Source organism: Melopsittacus undulatus, chromosome Z, assembly GCF_012275295.1.
Source record: "Melopsittacus undulatus isolate bMelUnd1 chromosome Z, bMelUnd1.mat.Z, whole genome shotgun sequence".
In the NCBI taxonomy this organism is placed as follows: Eukaryota; Metazoa; Chordata; class Aves; order Psittaciformes; family Psittaculidae; genus Melopsittacus; species Melopsittacus undulatus.
Window position 1 is genome coordinate 22,535,985 of NC_047557.1, and position 17,358 is coordinate 22,553,342.

Consider the following 17,358-nt stretch of genomic DNA (forward strand, 5'->3'; position numbering starts at 1 on the left):
GGCATGTTACAAAGTATTTCATCTACAAAAATCAAAGTATTTGTTACACTAGAAACAGCAATTCCAGAAAGAAAAGTATTTTGCTGTGAGTTAGAACTACACACTGACACAGTAATGCTAAACGACAACTTGGGGATATAGTTCATCTCACCCTATTATCTTAAAATACTCAGAAATAAATTTTACCATATGCTTGCCATAAATATAGTACTGTGTATAAAATACAAAATACTATGTACATATATGAAGAAGGTTCACACCATGAGGAATGACTGTACATTGTCTGTTTTTCCTCTTAGCTTCTCAACCAGCTTTACAGACTGCACACTTTCTAACTATATCCAATCAAGGGACACCAGCATTTCCAAAGGTAAAGACAATGGTCTTGAAACACAAAGGTTGGATTTCCTTAATGAAATACTCCATGGGGATGAAAAGAATCTTGAATGAGAAAAATCCTTAACAGTGGAGCACAAGTCCCCACTGCCAAGTCTTCCACAACACTAGAGTAGCACAGGAACTAAACTCTCAGCCAAAGGGCCTAGATGAACAGTCAACATTGTTAGTTTGATATACAAGTAAAGTAAGAGATACCTTTGGAATTAATTCAAGCAGTACTTATTATATATCTACTGTCTTAGAATTTAAGAAACAAAAGTTTCTAAAGTACATATTTATTCTACACGGCTATCAGTCTGTTTAACAATGGAGCATTCTATTTCTACAGGCTAAGTGATTTTAGAAACAGGATACTAAAACACATTTGTATTACCAGTTGCACAAAACACTGCTCTAGACCACCTTACAAAAAATACTTTCATACAGCTGCACCAGACACTTGGGGAACAAGTGATTCAAGACCCGTACTGAGTAAGAATCTGTTTAACATGCAACAGGGGAGCCGGGACAATGGAATAGCTTACAGCACACGATTTTGACGTCATCTACCTGGACTTGTGCAAAGCATTCAACACTGTCCCACATGACATCCTTGTCTCTAAATTGGAAAGACATCAATTTGATAGGTGGACCACTCAGTGGATAAAGAACTGGATGGATGGCCACACACAACGAGTTGGGGTCAACAGTTCAATGTCCAGCTGGAGACCAGTAACGAGTGGTGTCCCTCAGGGATCGGTGTTGGGACTGGTCTTGTTCAACATCTTTGTTGGTGACATGGACAGTGGGATTGAGTGCGCCCTCAGCAAGTTTGCCAAAGACACCAAGCTGTGTGGTTCTGTTGATACGCTAGAGGGAAGGAATGCCATCCAGAGGGACCCTGACACACTTGTGAGGTGGGCTGATGCCAACCTCATGAAGTTTAACCATGACAAGTGCAAGGTCCTACACCTGGGTCAGAGCAATCCCAGGCACAGCCACAGGTTGGGCAGAGAAGGAAATTCAGTGCAGCCCTGCGGAGAAGGACTTGGGGGTGTTGGCAGATGAGATACTGAACATCAGCTGGCTTCAGTGTGCACTTGCAGCCCAGAAAGCCAACCGTATCCTGGGCTGCATCAAAAGGAGCGTGACCAGCAGGTCAAAGGAGGTGATCCTGCCCCTCTACTCTGCTCTCCTGAGACCTCACTTGAAGTATTGTGTGCAGTTCTGGTGTCCTCAACCTAAAGAGGACATGGAACTGTTAGAACAAGTCCAGAGGAGGGCCACGAGGATGATCAGGGGACTGGAGCACCTCTCATATGAAGACAGGCTGAGAAAGTTGGGTCTGTTCAGCCTGGAGAAGAGAAGGCTGCTTGGAGACCTCATAGCAGCCTTCCAGTATCTGAAGGGTGTCTACAAGGATGCTGGGGAGGGACTTTTCATTGGAGACTGTAGTGATATGACAAGGGGTAATGGGTTAAAACTTAAACAGGGGAAGTTTAGATTTGATATAAGGAGGAAGTTCTTTACTCTTAGTGTGGTGAGGCACTGGAATGGGTTGCCCAAGGGAGTTGTGAATGCTCCATCCCTGACGGTGTTCAAGACCAGGCTGGACAGAGCCTTGGGTGGCATGGTTTACTGTGAGGTGTCCCTGCCCATGGCAGGTGGTTGGAACTTGATGATCTTAAAAGTCCTTTCCAACTCTAACTATTCTATGATTCTATCACTCTAGATGTAATAAATAATGACTTTGCTGCAATTTTAATACAGTGCTGTGCTACCACTTAAAAAAAAGTCATAAATTGGTATAAAGAGTATTAATGTAAATCTTGATTTTCAGGAAGCCAAGTGCATACTGAAAAATAATACTTCCCTGTCTAAAAGAATGAAGGTTCACCACTACATACTTCTATCTGAAAACACTTTGTATATTCAGTGCTTGCCTGGATAAAGTGTTTCATGTTAACACTTCTATAAACCATTAATAAAAGAATATTTCAGTTGGAAGGGACCTACAATAATAATCTAGTCCAAAACAGAGAAGAAATAGAGAAGGAGGCAAAAAGAGGAGGTACAGAGGGACTTCTGTTCCAACTTAAAGAACACTTTCACCGTGGACAATGAAAAGTAGATCAGTAGAGGCAGACTAAAAGGTGAGCAAAGAAAGAAAAGTTCCACGGTTTTAGCTAGTTAGGAGTGGTTCTTTGTAGGAGATCACTTGTGTTCTATACAAAAGTACAGAGTAGTTGAGGACTTACTCTGAGGTTATAAGTCAGGTACTTAAAACATATAAAATAATTTTTAATCATGATTTTTAGCTTTCTTTCAACTAAACAGACAAAACCAAACAACCCTGAGATAAGATTATATTAAGAAAATTCACTACTGTAACGTGTGTTCAAAACTTAGGGACTCCTGGTACGACTTTGCAAGTCAAATTATCAGCAACAGCGTATGTGGCAGTATGAGTTGACAATACCTAACAGCCCCCCTCACTGAGTCCAGTATTTTCTGTTGCTAACGTCACACTGCTAGAATTTACCATCCTATCTATGTAGGATAATACATGTTAAAACAAAATATCCATGCCCCTATGCATTTTCCAATTCATTGCACTTACATAAAACTACATTTATCTATAATATGCAAACCCTAAACATAAAAAGGCTTCTTTAACATTATTTTTTTTTACATAGAAGAGTATTTTTCTGATTGTGATAAACAGATGAAACTGGTCTTGACCATTGGTTCTAATTCCACAGCATTTATAACTGAAAGACACTTTTCTCTTACTATGTAATAGTTACAAAATGCAAAGGAGGAAAAGCAAATGAAAAATTCAGTATGAAGGATCTACACACTGTAAGGCGCCAAATCATCAAACACTAGAATACCTATCACTATTGACAAACTAACAATTTGACCCACTGAATGATACAAAATTGCTCGAGCAAGGCTATTAAAGGCCTATTAAAGACAGGAGCAGCCATTACTCAAACTAAGACAACTGCAAATAAATTTGGGAGATGGAAGGGAGAGGAAATCTTTATTATGTTTATTAGCCTGAGGTACCACTACTGCTTGCATTCCATGGTGGTACGACCTAGCCATGCACACACAACAGCTTTTGGCTGTGTTCATGGGTTACTTGATATAGTCTCGAGATACTATAAAAAGTGGTATGTGTATCAAAGAGTTTAAACTAGGAGCGTCTAGGAATTCACGTAGTGCCTGTGTGGAAAACTAAAGACCAGTGATCTAAGAGATACTTATTATGCAGTATATAATGAAGAGATTATTTTTTTTAAGTTGCACTGTTACTGTTGTAACTGCTGGCTGTATTAACTTAGCCAGTAGAAACACAGCTAGTACAGGTGAAATCATTAGAGTATGGAAAGTTTCAAGCACAGAAATAAGTACAAGATAAAGCATAAAAAAGTAGAAATTGTTACATTTGCTGAGTATAATCCCATTAGCAGTATGTCCATGTGCTACAGTTGCCACCTCCTAATTAACAGTTCAGTGTGACAGCAGAGAACCTGAAACAAACAATGGCACAAAACAGCATATAAAAGAGCAAATTTACACAAGACTTGCTAGTTGCTGAACTAGTTTTCAATTTCATGTTAAATTCTTTATAGTTGTTCAAACCACTGTTCCGATACATGGTTTGACCAGAATTTCAGTTAGTTCTCAGTGTTACCTCCATGTTTGTATTTCAGCAACAATATTTTCCAGTGTTTACTTCATAAAAGAAGGACTGTGAAACACAGAAGTGCTAGTTAAGAAAATAATTAAGAATACGACATGGGTGGTAATCTGAATATGCCACATGGAAACCAGTATGATTTCTTAATTTTCTTCACCAAATTTATTACTCTTCACAAAGGTTTCATTTTAGTTGAAAGCAAAGAGTTTTCCTTCATTTGAGTTTAAATCAAAATTTTATCTGTTGTTTAGCAGATCCGACTTCAAAATCAACTTTAGTACCAAGCACATGAGATCAAGCCAGCATGGCAATTACAAACATTCAGGTACAGTGTTTTTAACTTGGGATTTTTACCTCCCTTCATCCAGTTCTGTCCGAATTTTAATAGCCTTTTAAGCTACATTTCATCACATATTATGAAAGTGAAACTGAAAAGCTACAACTGCAGACATGAACTACAATACACTTTTTTTTTACTTGAGACTGCTCTGTAACACTCTCTGCTCCTGCCTATTCACCCATTCACACTTGCTCTTTGGCTGGAAGGTTTCCAGAGGTTTCCTCTCAAGTGTCATATATTTGCTGTAAATTCACTAACAAAGCACAAAAGAAAAAAAAACTAAACAAAACCAAATTACTAACTTTAAGTGCTAATTACTTTGGAAAGTACTTTCAACGTGCTGAATAAGGTAAAAATTAGTTAGGAAGACATCTCTATGCAAAGTGGCTGTTCATAAAAGCAGTAAAATTAATACAGAAATAGGTACAAGTTCAGAGAAAATAACATCTCCAATTAAAAAAAGGTTAAGATTCTTGGGCACCTAACTTCATTAATCTGCATTTCAAAGCAGCGAGGTATTTCAAGAAGTTACTAAGCAGCATGGAACCAACAGTGCTCACTTTAGGTTTTACATGACTATTTGCACAGTTAAAATGAACAAGCTACGAACTCAAATTTAAATCTTCTCTAGATCCTACTGAAATAATGGGCATGCTGCCCTTGACCTCCAAGCATAAACAATCACACCTTTCATCAGGGCAGACTGGTGTAAACTAGCAGAAACTGAAGAATACCAAGTACTAAAATTAAACAGACATGACACTGCATCACAAAAAGACATAATTTACAACCTATGTCCTAATTAAAAGCACATTTGATACATTCTTATACATAAGCAATCTAATAAAATATAACTATGAAGCTGAGCTAGTAGTCCAGATGGAAGTTTAAAATGCAAAGAAAACATGAAAATGTAGTACATACTCATGAATGGTGAGAGACAGAATTTATGTAACAGATCACAGACAAAATTCCAAATCCAAAACTGGTGAAAATCCAGGCTAAAAACTGGTCTAATACACTCTTCTGGACCATCAAGCATGAGGAGCACAGCTACTCCTTTGCATATGTATTATTCTGCTGGTCATTGTAACTTGCGAAAATAACAACAGCCCTGATACCACACTTAAGTGGGGTAAGGGGGGTAGCCACTAAACAAAACCAAGAAGAATGCTAAGATTCTACTCAGACTATTAAGAAAAATTGGAAATGAGAGATTTTTAAACAACTCTATGTTCTCTGTAAGAAAAAAAAAAAAAAGAAAAAGAAGGCAAAATATGGCATTTCAAACTGCTAGAAAGCCCTTCCTCAGATATCTGGCCAAGCAGTAACTGAGTGTTCTAACAGATATCCCAAAGTATTACCACCAAACATTTCCTGGAAAAACTATCATTTGAATAGTTTTATGACCCTTTGTGGAACTCAGAAGGTAAATGCTTGGAGAGGAAAAAGAAAAAAAAAAAACAAACCAAAAAGCAGAAAAAACCCAGAGCATACAAAAGTATTTTTCATTGATATTTTTTTCTTCTATAGTAAGCCTAATGTGCAAAAGGAAGTGTTTTATTTGTAAACTATAAGCATTAATATACCATTACTATCAACAGCAAATGTAGTTTTACATTTTATGGATTTATTACAATGTATTTTTAATTACCAAAGGTTTCATTCTCCCATTTAAAGGAAATCTTTAACTGGGGGCAGTAAGGAGCTGCACAGCCCACGTTGTGAGCTGGTAAATTCAAGTTTTCCAGTCCAGGAAATCATTAGGTGGGTAACCAGTGAGCACATCTTTAGAGATGTTTCTGAAATTACCCTAACAATTTCTGTGTTCAATTGAGGCAGGAGAACCTTACTTGTCTTTTTACTCAGTATCAAGTATTTCAATTAATCTACAACAAAAAAAAAAAAAAAAGGAAAACAGTTTTCAGACTTGAAGTCTCCAGTCAGACCATGAAAGTTTCAGCTTTAGTGCATGACACTGGTTACTCTTCTGGATTTGATATTATATAAAACATTTTGAACACACTTTGTGCATCTGGAATGGATTAGTAACTCTGGGTATACCTTATACCTTTTCCACCCTTCCACCCGCACAGATTGCAGTTTTATAAACTGAATCAGAATACATATCTTCTAATTAACCAACTGTAAAATGAGAGTCAACTAATGGCATCAGAAATTTAAAATAACAGCCTTTTTATTGATTAGAAAATATTCCACTCACACAGTGTGCTTGTTAATTAGCTGCAAATCACCTGCTGGTTGACATTTGCCATGCAACAAGCAGTTTTTCAGATTCACATTCTAGCTACTTTACTGTTCCATGTGAGTTCCCTCAAATCCCACAGAGTCTATTTGGTTCCTTTCAGCTACAAAATCTAGGTATAAATTTTAAAGATATAATTTACACTAACCTCCTCCCCCCAGAACCCCAGAAAATTCACAACCAAGAGTGGAAACCTGAACATTTCAGGCCTTACTCTGTTAATGTGGAATGGAGGAACAAAAAAACCCATCCAACCAGTAAGCATCTAACTGTTACATAAAGAGGAATTATGCAATATATCAACTGATTTTATATTTTTCTCTACTGGCTGTGTTATCTAATTTGATTTTTCTACCACCATTTCACAACTTACAGCCTGTCACCTCACAGAAAGACACACAGAAAATCAGTGAGGGAGAATCCTCCACTAAAATTTTTGTATATGTTTTCCCCACCCCCACCCCACATGCAGCATTTGCAATCTCTGAACATGGCTCTAGACCCATATGTACCCAAAACAAACCATCTACACAGAGACCCTCTATTGCTGTAATGGCTCACAGTTGCAATGAATTTCTTGGGCACAGCTTCTCTTTTATCAGTCTTAGGGGTGTCATTCCAAAGAATATGCCTTAAGATAGTGAACACCCACAAATTGGTTTTGACACAACAGTAGCAACTGTGGTACCTGTGCCATATCTAGCAACATACTGATTTTGTCAGTGGTCAGTAGCAGGTCTCTAAAAAGGAGTATAAGGAAAATGACACATAAAGGATCCCTGGTACAAATATCCCTATTATGCAAAGTACTGTGCAAAAATATTAAGTATCTTACTTTCCTCAATCTGCTGAAGCAGAGTCCTAGTACATTTCAAGTTTGCTTGGTTGGGGTTTTTTCCACATAACTCCTTTTGAATATGAAGACAGATTTTTCACATATACCCTTTAAATTCCCTGAACACAAAGAGCCATGGGGAATTTAGTGCTACTCTTTGCTTAGTGGGTTCCTTGAATTTTAAATATCTGCAAGAGACTGCACAGAGTATCTGCAGAGATTAAGGGCAACATATGTATCTCAGCTTTTCAGCACACCCTCTCAGAGAAGTTATCTTATACGTGGTCTCCAGAACACTAAGTCAATGGACAATCTTGTGATTTCTGCACAAAAATCAACTAAGGAAAACCAGCCTCCAGACAGGGGCTTAAATCCACTGCAAGGAACTCCAGTAGAAGAAGCTGAAGGGCTGCGTGAAAAAACAAGGGTGAAAACTGCTTAAATGACTGAACGTCAAGGAAGTAAGGAGCAAACAGCTACAACTGACATCGGAATTACTTGAAATCAGAGCCCTTCTTACTAATACAGGGAAAAAAACACAGGATGAGGATCAAAGACAAGGTTTCACAGGAATAGAAATGCTGTGGATGTCCAGATTTATTGGATAAGGCCACGAAATTGTCCTGACAGACAGTATGAGAGTGCCTTGTATAGAAAAGAAATCTTTGCAACAAGTTAAGAAGCCCAGAAAAAAAAGTGGAAAAGTGCCTCAAGAGAAGAAGCATAACAATCTTGGAGCTGCAGGAGGAAAGGAATGTGCAGAGTTCTGGCTGGCCCTATCTCACTACCAAATGCCTTAACTAGTACAGAACCTAATGGGCACTTGTTATTAGAGTAAGAGTGCATTACTACACTATAAGCAACTGACACAAAGAAGGGCAACTATGTCCATAAAATATATTTCCTTTTAATATTGCTATCAGGACCATGAAACTACCAAACCATCCCTTACTGCCTAAAACTCCCTTATGTTATAAAAAAATGGAAGGCATGATTGTGGTCAGCCCTACACAGGTATGTAAAATGAAACAAGAAACTTCTTGCCCCTCTCGAGTATCTACAGCAACGCCAGAAACATTGCAGTTCTTTAGATTACAAACCACAAGACTTACAGGAGTTTAGGATTATTGCCATATACATAAACCTTCTGCCCCCTTAGAAAAACTAGCAGTACTGCCCTGCATAGGAGATACACACCTCACAGATAAATGAGAGTACACCTTGCCCATGAGGGCACACATATGAGGGAAGGACTAATCAAAGTATTGTGAAGTTAATCTTGCATATATACAGAAAACACAAAGGAGTTCTGTAAAATTTCTCTCCTTGAAAGATTTGAAAAATCCACCAATTGTGTAATAATGCTAATGCCTCCCATATGGGCTTCAGCAGTGTTGCTACAGACATGCTGCATTCTAAGACCAGGGTTAATGCTAACAACAGCCATACCACACTGCTTAGCAATACACTTACTGAATTACAAGTATGGTGGTACCTGGCAAAAATACAAGAGCCTGTATTAAGACAGAGCTCATTCACTGTCTCACAAAATTTAGTATGTACAAGAACATTTAAAACCCAGAGAAACAGAAATAAAATACCATCTGAGGTACTGAACATTTTTACTGATACCAGTCTAACCTACCATTCAAGGCTTAATTAGTAAAAACATCTTACAGTTCTGACTCTTTATTCAAGCAAATAAAAGACTCTTCCAGAGTACATTAGTTCAGTGGGGCTGTGGGATAAATTGTTGCTAAAGCAGTAAACCACTCATAAAACTAGCTCAAGCAGTCTCCAATCCAAGTGGAATATCTTCAAATACAAGTATCTTTTAATTTCTGTTAATTTCAGAACTGATCTCTAAATACTTGCATCTCTAACAGTATACCAGGGGGATAAGGGGTTACGGCCTCAAACCCAAAACTTAATAAACTTTTTTGGCATATATTCCTAAAAAAACACTGTAGATGCATCAAAGAGATCTTCATATTTTTGACAAACATAGTGAATTTTATTTTCTTTTTTAAAAAACATAAACCAAACTCTTGGTATATGACACTACCAACCACAGAGAACATTTCATACAATGACTTTTGAGAAATATTATCTCTTTAACTGAGAAAGGTTTCAAATGTTTCTCTGTTTAAAACATTTGGATCTCAGACAAAGTTCTGCCCCATTAGAGATACATACACACACACATACATAGGGGCATCTCAACTTCCTCCTGTAGCTTTACCCTCCATGGGCTGTCTGGTACACCTTTTGCTTCACCTGCTGACACACCAGGAAGCAAATTAATAGCTCTGGATCTTCCCTCCCAGCAGGAAAAGACAGTTACTGTAAAGTCTAGTGAGTTGGTCACAGGTCATTTGGAAAAACAACTATTTAGTACCTGAAAAAAATAAAAATTCTGGAGCTATAAGAGAAATATAATACTAGAGAGCTCTTAGGGTGTAAAATGAAAAGGAAAAAAAACTGGGGGGGGGAGGTGTTCCTTTTTTTTTTTTTTTTTTAATATTTTCTCCACCCCTGATACTAAGTGAAAACTAGAATGCAACCCTCAGGCCCTTACTACTGTGTATAGGTGCACAGGTCAAGGAGTAGTTTTGTTCATAGTGTATATGCTTCCAAATTAACCAAGGTATTGCTGAGGAATTCTGTAACTCCTACTTTGCGATTCATAAGATCAAGAGAAGGAAACAACTGACTGAAATGGAACTGAAGCTTCAAAAGTAAGTATTGATACCAGAGTGTACATTGTGACATATGAAGTTTTGTATTTTTAAGGTGAACTATGAAGACTTATTTTTTAAGGAGTTTCTGAAGAAACAAAAAGAGGGAAGTAGGCTACCAGTAAAGGTTAAACAAGCAAACAAGCAAATAAACTGGATGTGGGATTCACAAGGAAGAATATACAGAGACTCTCAAAACTTACACTGAGTTAAATGAAAAATCTGAGAATCTGACCTGAGATTATCACATAACTAATACAGGAACACAGGAAACCAAAAGCAAAGACTACTTTCTGTCTACAGAAAGACTTGAGATAAGAGAATCATCAAAACTTTTAATTCTACTTTTATTAATTTGTAAGATGAAAGAATTTTAAGGATCCACTTGAAGAAGTCACTTCATGGAAAAGACACTTTCTTATCAACATTAAAATATTAATCAACTTCATAATGAAAACCTGTGTGCTTAGCATTTTATTTTCACCTGCCCCCAAGAACTCAACTTAGACAATTACAAGATAAAATATTAAAATCTGAGACTTAGGTATAGTCTCAAAGAGAAAAACTCTAAGTGAAATTTCACAGAGCAAGCACTAAACTAAAAAAAACAAAGTCTCATTGGTTTAAAACATTAACTCAGTCACAACTTTATCCTGAAATATCTTACGCGCTTAAGACTCAGAAAATACAAATAAAAGTTCAGTAAATGAATAAAAGGAGGCAAAACACAGCAACACACATAAAAGTGTTATCAGTGTCCTGGTAACTGCTGGTTTTTTTTTTACACAAAGCCACCAAATATCCCAAGACTCTTTAATAAGCCCTCTGCATAATGCCTATTACCTACCCTTGGGTTCCCTTTATCAGAAGCTCCCCAGTGAAACCAAGGGAAGCTGCTTCTGCTGACAATAGTACCAGGAAGTGTTTCTGCTAATTATAACTTTTATGCCTTCAGCGTAAGTTTGGCAACATTAAAGAAGCTAAACCAGTCACAATGCTCACCACTGTGAGTTGAGTAACAACATTATTTTTGTTACCATGTGTCAAAGTAATACCCTATTTCCATCACCACAATTTTGCTCTTCTGACTGGGAATAGGGCTCTTACTTGGACCACTCTCTTACCTGCTTTAATTATTTTTATTCAACAAAGAGGTTTTCTGCAATATCCTACACACTTAGTAAAATAAGCGCTCTGCAGGGTGCCTGCAGGGCCACAACGGAGAAACCCATACACCAGGCACTCTGAACACAGGCAGGCTCTTGTCCAAAGACCAGTAGCTTAGCAGGCATACCAATGTCTCCACAGGATTTAGTAGATTAGCACACCTCCATGTGAGGGAGGCTACTTGGTTTTAGTATACAACTAGTTTGGGGTACAAAAGTCTGTCTGATTATCCATTACTTCCTGAAGAACATGGTTTTAATCAACAGAAAACTACTCAAAGTGTTAAACTGAAACTTTCCTACTTTCCCTAATACCCACAATGATCAAAAATGGTTTCAGTGTCAAATTCAATGAAAACATAATTACCCAAAACACCACAGAGCAGCATCAGTGGGACTGATACAGGAAACTGCTTTCAAAAAATATTACAGTGGTTAAGAAGTAACGTTTAGTATAGGTTCAAATTTCTTCAAGAAGAGGTTACTGAAGACCTCTCCAACACACCGGAAGTTTAAATCACTATAGCTACAGCCTTTTCTCATATAATGCACTAACTCTGGTTCATCCAGTAAGAGATCAAAAACAGAAAGAAAACAAGCATGTTAACACTTCAGTAATTCATCTATAATTATAAAAAAAAAAAGAAAGAAAACCTATTCTTCACATATACTGATACATTTTGTTAGTAAGAGCCAGGACAGCTAGCAGTTTCAGTAAAAGCCTGACTGACTGATTCAAACTGATTAGTTCAGCCTTTCGAATTCTTATTAGACATTGCAATTATTATTAAATGAACGCAAGCACTCTTTTGTGAAAGCATACATAACTAAATTTAAACGTGCAGTGATGCTTTATAAAGGCAGTATTACTACCTTGCAGATGCTACACTAAGACATTTTATTGACTTCAAATACAGGTAAATACTTAGAAGTGCAAAGTTCTTAAAAGTAAACTTTGAACTTAATAATAGATATGTCCTCTATAATTATGTCCTTTTTAAAGGATAGCAGAGAATCACAGAATGGTTTGGGTTGGAAAGGACCTTAAGATCATCTGATTCCAACCCCCCTGTCATGGGCAGGGACACCTCACACTAGACTATGCTGTCCAAAGCCTTATACAAGTCCTAAAAAAATGCAGCATACTTAAATGATTACTAGAAATACAGAAGAATAAAATAAGTCCTTAATATTTACTACTTCTTGCTGGAAAAAAAAAATTAATTTTCAATGGGTATTATTCATGTTCTCTGAAAACTTGATCGTTTTGCGGTTTAAGGCCTGCAAGTTAGCACTGACTTAAGCCTTTGTCTAGAACACTGAACTGCTTATAACTACACTGGGAACATCCTACCAGAACAGGGAAGCCAGTACAGAATATACAGTAATAAAACATATTAAAGCACAACAGTGAAAGAAAATAAACAACTGTGCTTTGCAGTGGCAGAATAATACTAACAAAATGTCAGGTTATTCAGCCTTAACAGTAAAATACAGTGTTGCCAACACAGCTTGCACATATATATTGGGGAGCTTCAACTGCCACATGCCAACATACCACCTATGGATTACACTTTTTCACTGACTGCCTAAATTATAACAGTGAAAGCTTGATGTGTTTGTAGCACAGCTGTAAAGAAATATTTAATTTTACATGTGAGCAGCCCTAGTGAAGGAATTCCTTGTATGCAAAAAATGAAGCATAAATTAAGGTCTTTCTGAAAAATCAAGATCTTTGAATAGAACCATATTTTATTTTGAATTTCATTCTATTTGTTTTTTGTTAGGGACTTTAATATTATTTTCTAAAAATTCTTGGACTGTAACATCTCTCTATATCACTCTGTCATTTCATTCTTTTAACTGGTACTACACAGTATGAATGACCACATACAACTGTGTTTGAAATATGCATGCGAAAATACATGCAAGTGATTAATTACCTTTTCGTTCCTCCCAAAATTAATTACCTTTTTTTTCCTTTTTGCAAAAACCACACATCCTCCCCCCACAAAAAAAAATTAAAAAAGCCACTTTTACAGCTTTTGCACAAAATTCCAGGAAAGAGCCATTATTTTAATCACTATTTAAAACTTTCTGCAGTGAACACAATGTTTCCACAAAAGGGTCACATTGTCCTGGAAAGCAGAAACTGTTCTAAAAAGACGGTAATTCAAATATGTGCCACTGCACCTGCTGCTATTTAAACAAAACAGAAAAGAATAAATAGTATCCTTAAACAATGGGAAGTTGATCTCCTAATAAAGTGTAGCTGCCTTCCCATACCTGCCAAAGGACAAACAGGAACACATTTATCAGGATTACAAGATTACAGTGCAAGCTTTGCTGAACTGATCACAGTTAACGGTGGAATAGAAGCAGAAAAATGGGGATATACGCAGGCTTTGAAACTCCCTATTAAAACTGTCAGTTCTCATGTTAATGAAGCATTATAAATCAAAATGGCTACAAAGGAGATTCTCACACTGCCTGAATCTGCAAGAACCTGTTTTTCAGCAAGAATACTGTTACAGCAGTTGAGGCTCTGGTTTGAAATTCTTACAAAAAACATTACCTGTGGTTAACGAAACATATTCCATACTGTTTTGTTCTCCATAACCTTATGAATTCTTTTTAATTATGAAAGTATAAAATGTTCAATAGGATCCATCTGTTCTACTGAAATACTCTGCATTGGCAACTATGAATAATGAAAATTACTTTCCAAACTCTTAATCTATAGTTTAATAGTCTGATACAGTTAAGACAAGCCATCTATTAGTTTTTCTCCTCTTAAGATTACCTACCAATTATATTATTTTACAACTAGCCTATATATATATATATCCGCTAAGAACAAGAAAGCTAGAGAAATAAAATAGAATAAAATAAACACAATACTTTAATGACCATACCTAGTAATAAGAACCGCATTATCATGGTGGGCAATCCCATTTTCTGGAATGGTGTTTCCATCACTTTGGTGAGAGAGAATGGATTTCTGCCACTTACAGAAGCTATCGAGGGACTTGTCTGCATGGTGGTTTATCTCCAAGTTTGGCTGCAATACAACATGCATACCAGAAATGTTCCAAACAAATTACTAAGGTCAGTTGTTAAGCCTTTTGAAAACTAAAATGGGACTATAATTAGAAGCAGTGGTTTCTAGGAATAAACCCTTCTTGCCAAATTTTATCTCTGTAAAATATGACCCCAAGTTCAGCTGTGTATTACCGAACAGCAATTCCTTCTGCTCCAATTTTACTGATTATGTAAATACAAAAAGAAAAAAAATATAAAACTGGCATCCCCGAAAGTGTATTAATATTCACCTGAAGTAGAACAGATATCTGAGATGATACATGAGGAATATTCCTTCGAACTGTTTCATCTTGATTAAAGTAGTGAAAGATTGTAAGATTTTGTACTCAGATGCAGCCATTTCAAGAAATAATTAAATGAAATCTATGTTAAACAATAATGTAACTTTTATTTCAGGGACATAAAGCTTAATGGAACATCTCTTACCTGATCTTCAGTGAGGACAATTAAACGTGTCACTATAATATTCACAACGTTTCCTAGACTGGAATCACGATAAAGTTTGGCAACCTGACCTCCAGAAAATAAGAAAAGGCACAAAGTCAGACAAGAAACACTACTTGTTTCCTAAATAGTTAAAAATTAATCTATTTTCTCACTCAATGTAATTTGATAATGTTAATTATCACCTGCATAAGAGTTAATTTTGGACCAAAAAAATGACCATTCAGTGAAACAAACTTACTGGGCTACACTTCTCACTCAAAAATGTTTATACCTTGTTTCATAATTCATCCAGCACAAAGATCACCTAGACTTTTGATTTAAACAGAATATAAATGTATAATCTAAAGGTAATCATATGAATTTAAAATTGAAGACAATAATTTAAAAATTATCAGTATACTTCTTGACAAAAACAGTACTGCATTTTTGCCACAATGCTAACATTTGCCATATTTAACTATTAATTCCTGCAAGCTGATATATTTGAAAGAATTATTCATGCCAATACATAAATACCCTACAGTTGCTTTATCATTTCAGTACATGCCTATTCATATGAACACACAGCGGGATGAAACTTACAATATTCATTACACTCAAAATGTAGTGTTCAATATCTTTGCGACCATGGTATCCCACCATCATTTTGTCTGCTACTACCAGCGTTTCCACAAACCGTTCAAGGCTTACTGATCTCTTCTGTCGACTATGACTACTTAGTGTGTCGTTGACTGGAAGTGAAGTTGGAAAAGCAGATGCATCACTCATCCACCATGGTTTACCACTTCTTGTCAGGTCTCCTAGGAACCAAAATAATTAGACACTTCAGAGGCGTCTGTAGTAAAACTCATTCAAATGCAGCTTGTTTACATTGAGATTTCAATCTTCAAGCTTTCAAAGAAATATTTCTTGGGGCAAAGCAAAATTAATTACTTTTTTTTACTGTAAAATACTTTAGGTAATGGAAAACCAACTCTTGAGTTCTAACATTCTTAACTCTCCTTGACTTAGTGTACTAAATTATGAATCTTCTCCTAAAGGATCTGATTTTACATATGTAAGTTAATACTAAAGATTAGTTGTAATTAACCACAAGCACACTTCAGAATTTTAAGGCTAAGAACAAAACAGCTATTGACATTTGGAAAAAAAAAAACCATACTGGAAAACAAAAATTCAAGATCAAGGTAAAAAGTATCAAAACATACTAAGGAATTAAACACACTGATAAGACACTAAAAAAAAGCTGTTTCTCTCCCGTGAAACTCTGGGATTATTAGACAATTATGCTTACCTGCCTTATAGTTTTCAGGCCAAATCATTTTCTCTTCAGAAAGCTATCAGGCTACATTTTATCTACCTTGTGAATTAACTATAATGGGAAGTTTAAAATGGCCTAACATGCGATAATTGCTACAGTTATTTTTAATACTCATTTTAATTCAAACATGTTGGTTCTTATACTTGTTTCACATAGATATACAGAGAAAATATTTCTTGCATGCAAGGGACTGATTATTAAAAAACCAAAACAAACATTACAAACTTACTGTGAATCTGAATTCCTGTCATCAGGACAAAACTGAACCCACCCTTCCCTGCAAAACTGGCATTTTTGTGTGTATTAAATATCCCTTTTCCACAAAGACCCTCACAGATCTCAACTTCAATTTTATTAAAGTATATTATTAGTCTGTTTTTACCTAAGTAGGGTTTCAAAATATCTGAGGAATTCTTCCTAGTTATGGATGAATATGAGAATGTTAACAGACATTTATAATTGTCTGAACTGTACCACTCAAGTGAGCAACTTCTGTGATGCAGCCTTATCTCTACTAAAACATATTCAGCTAAGGATGAGTTAAGATAATACCAGTACCTTCCATGAAAAAGCAATGCTTTCTGTAATTCAACCAAGCATGCTATCTTCAAAGAGCAATAACTACACATCAAAGAACGTATGTTCAGGTCAAACCCAGGAATACAAAGCTTCAGCATTCCCACTGCTACAGTGTCTTGTAATTTCTGAGAACACAGTGTTGCCTTTAAAAAGGTGTGTATTTTAGAAAAATAAAAAAATAAAATAAACCTAGTAATTGAAAAAATACTGGTAGCAAAATTGTCCTTATTCTGCAAGTATAATTCATTCTGCAAATATAACCTATTTAAAAAAAAAATGCATCAGGTATTAAAGCCTTGTTAAGGCTTCGATAATGACCACTAAGCTTTTTCCCTAGTTTTTATGTCTACTGCCGGAAATTTGAAGTTGTTTTAATTGCCTAAAGATTTTCATCTCACTTAAGCGAAAATAAACTATATACTGCCAGAGGGTAGCTAGAGGTTTGATACAACTGCATTTCAAAACACAAAATTGGAC

General features: G+C 36.2%; 1 protein-coding gene across 2 annotated transcripts in view; it reads right to left on the minus strand.

Moving 5' to 3' along the window:
* ADAMTS6 (ADAM metallopeptidase with thrombospondin type 1 motif 6) overlaps window positions 1-17,358 on the minus strand; it is a 145,258-nt gene that overhangs the window by 117,342 nt on the left and 10,558 nt on the right. The window contains exons 4-6 of one of the 2 annotated variants that reach the window (XM_005151915.3): window positions 15,564-15,778; window positions 14,961-15,044; window positions 14,348-14,493 (exon numbers count right to left, since the gene is read on the minus strand). In XM_005151915.3, coding sequence (XP_005151972.1) covers window positions 14,348-14,493; window positions 14,961-15,044; window positions 15,564-15,778 — 445 coding nt within the window. Of the gene's footprint in view, window positions 1-14,347; window positions 14,494-14,960; window positions 15,045-15,563; window positions 15,782-17,358 lie in introns of both variants that reach the window. The other variant, XM_031051632.2, reaches the window with a different exon arrangement.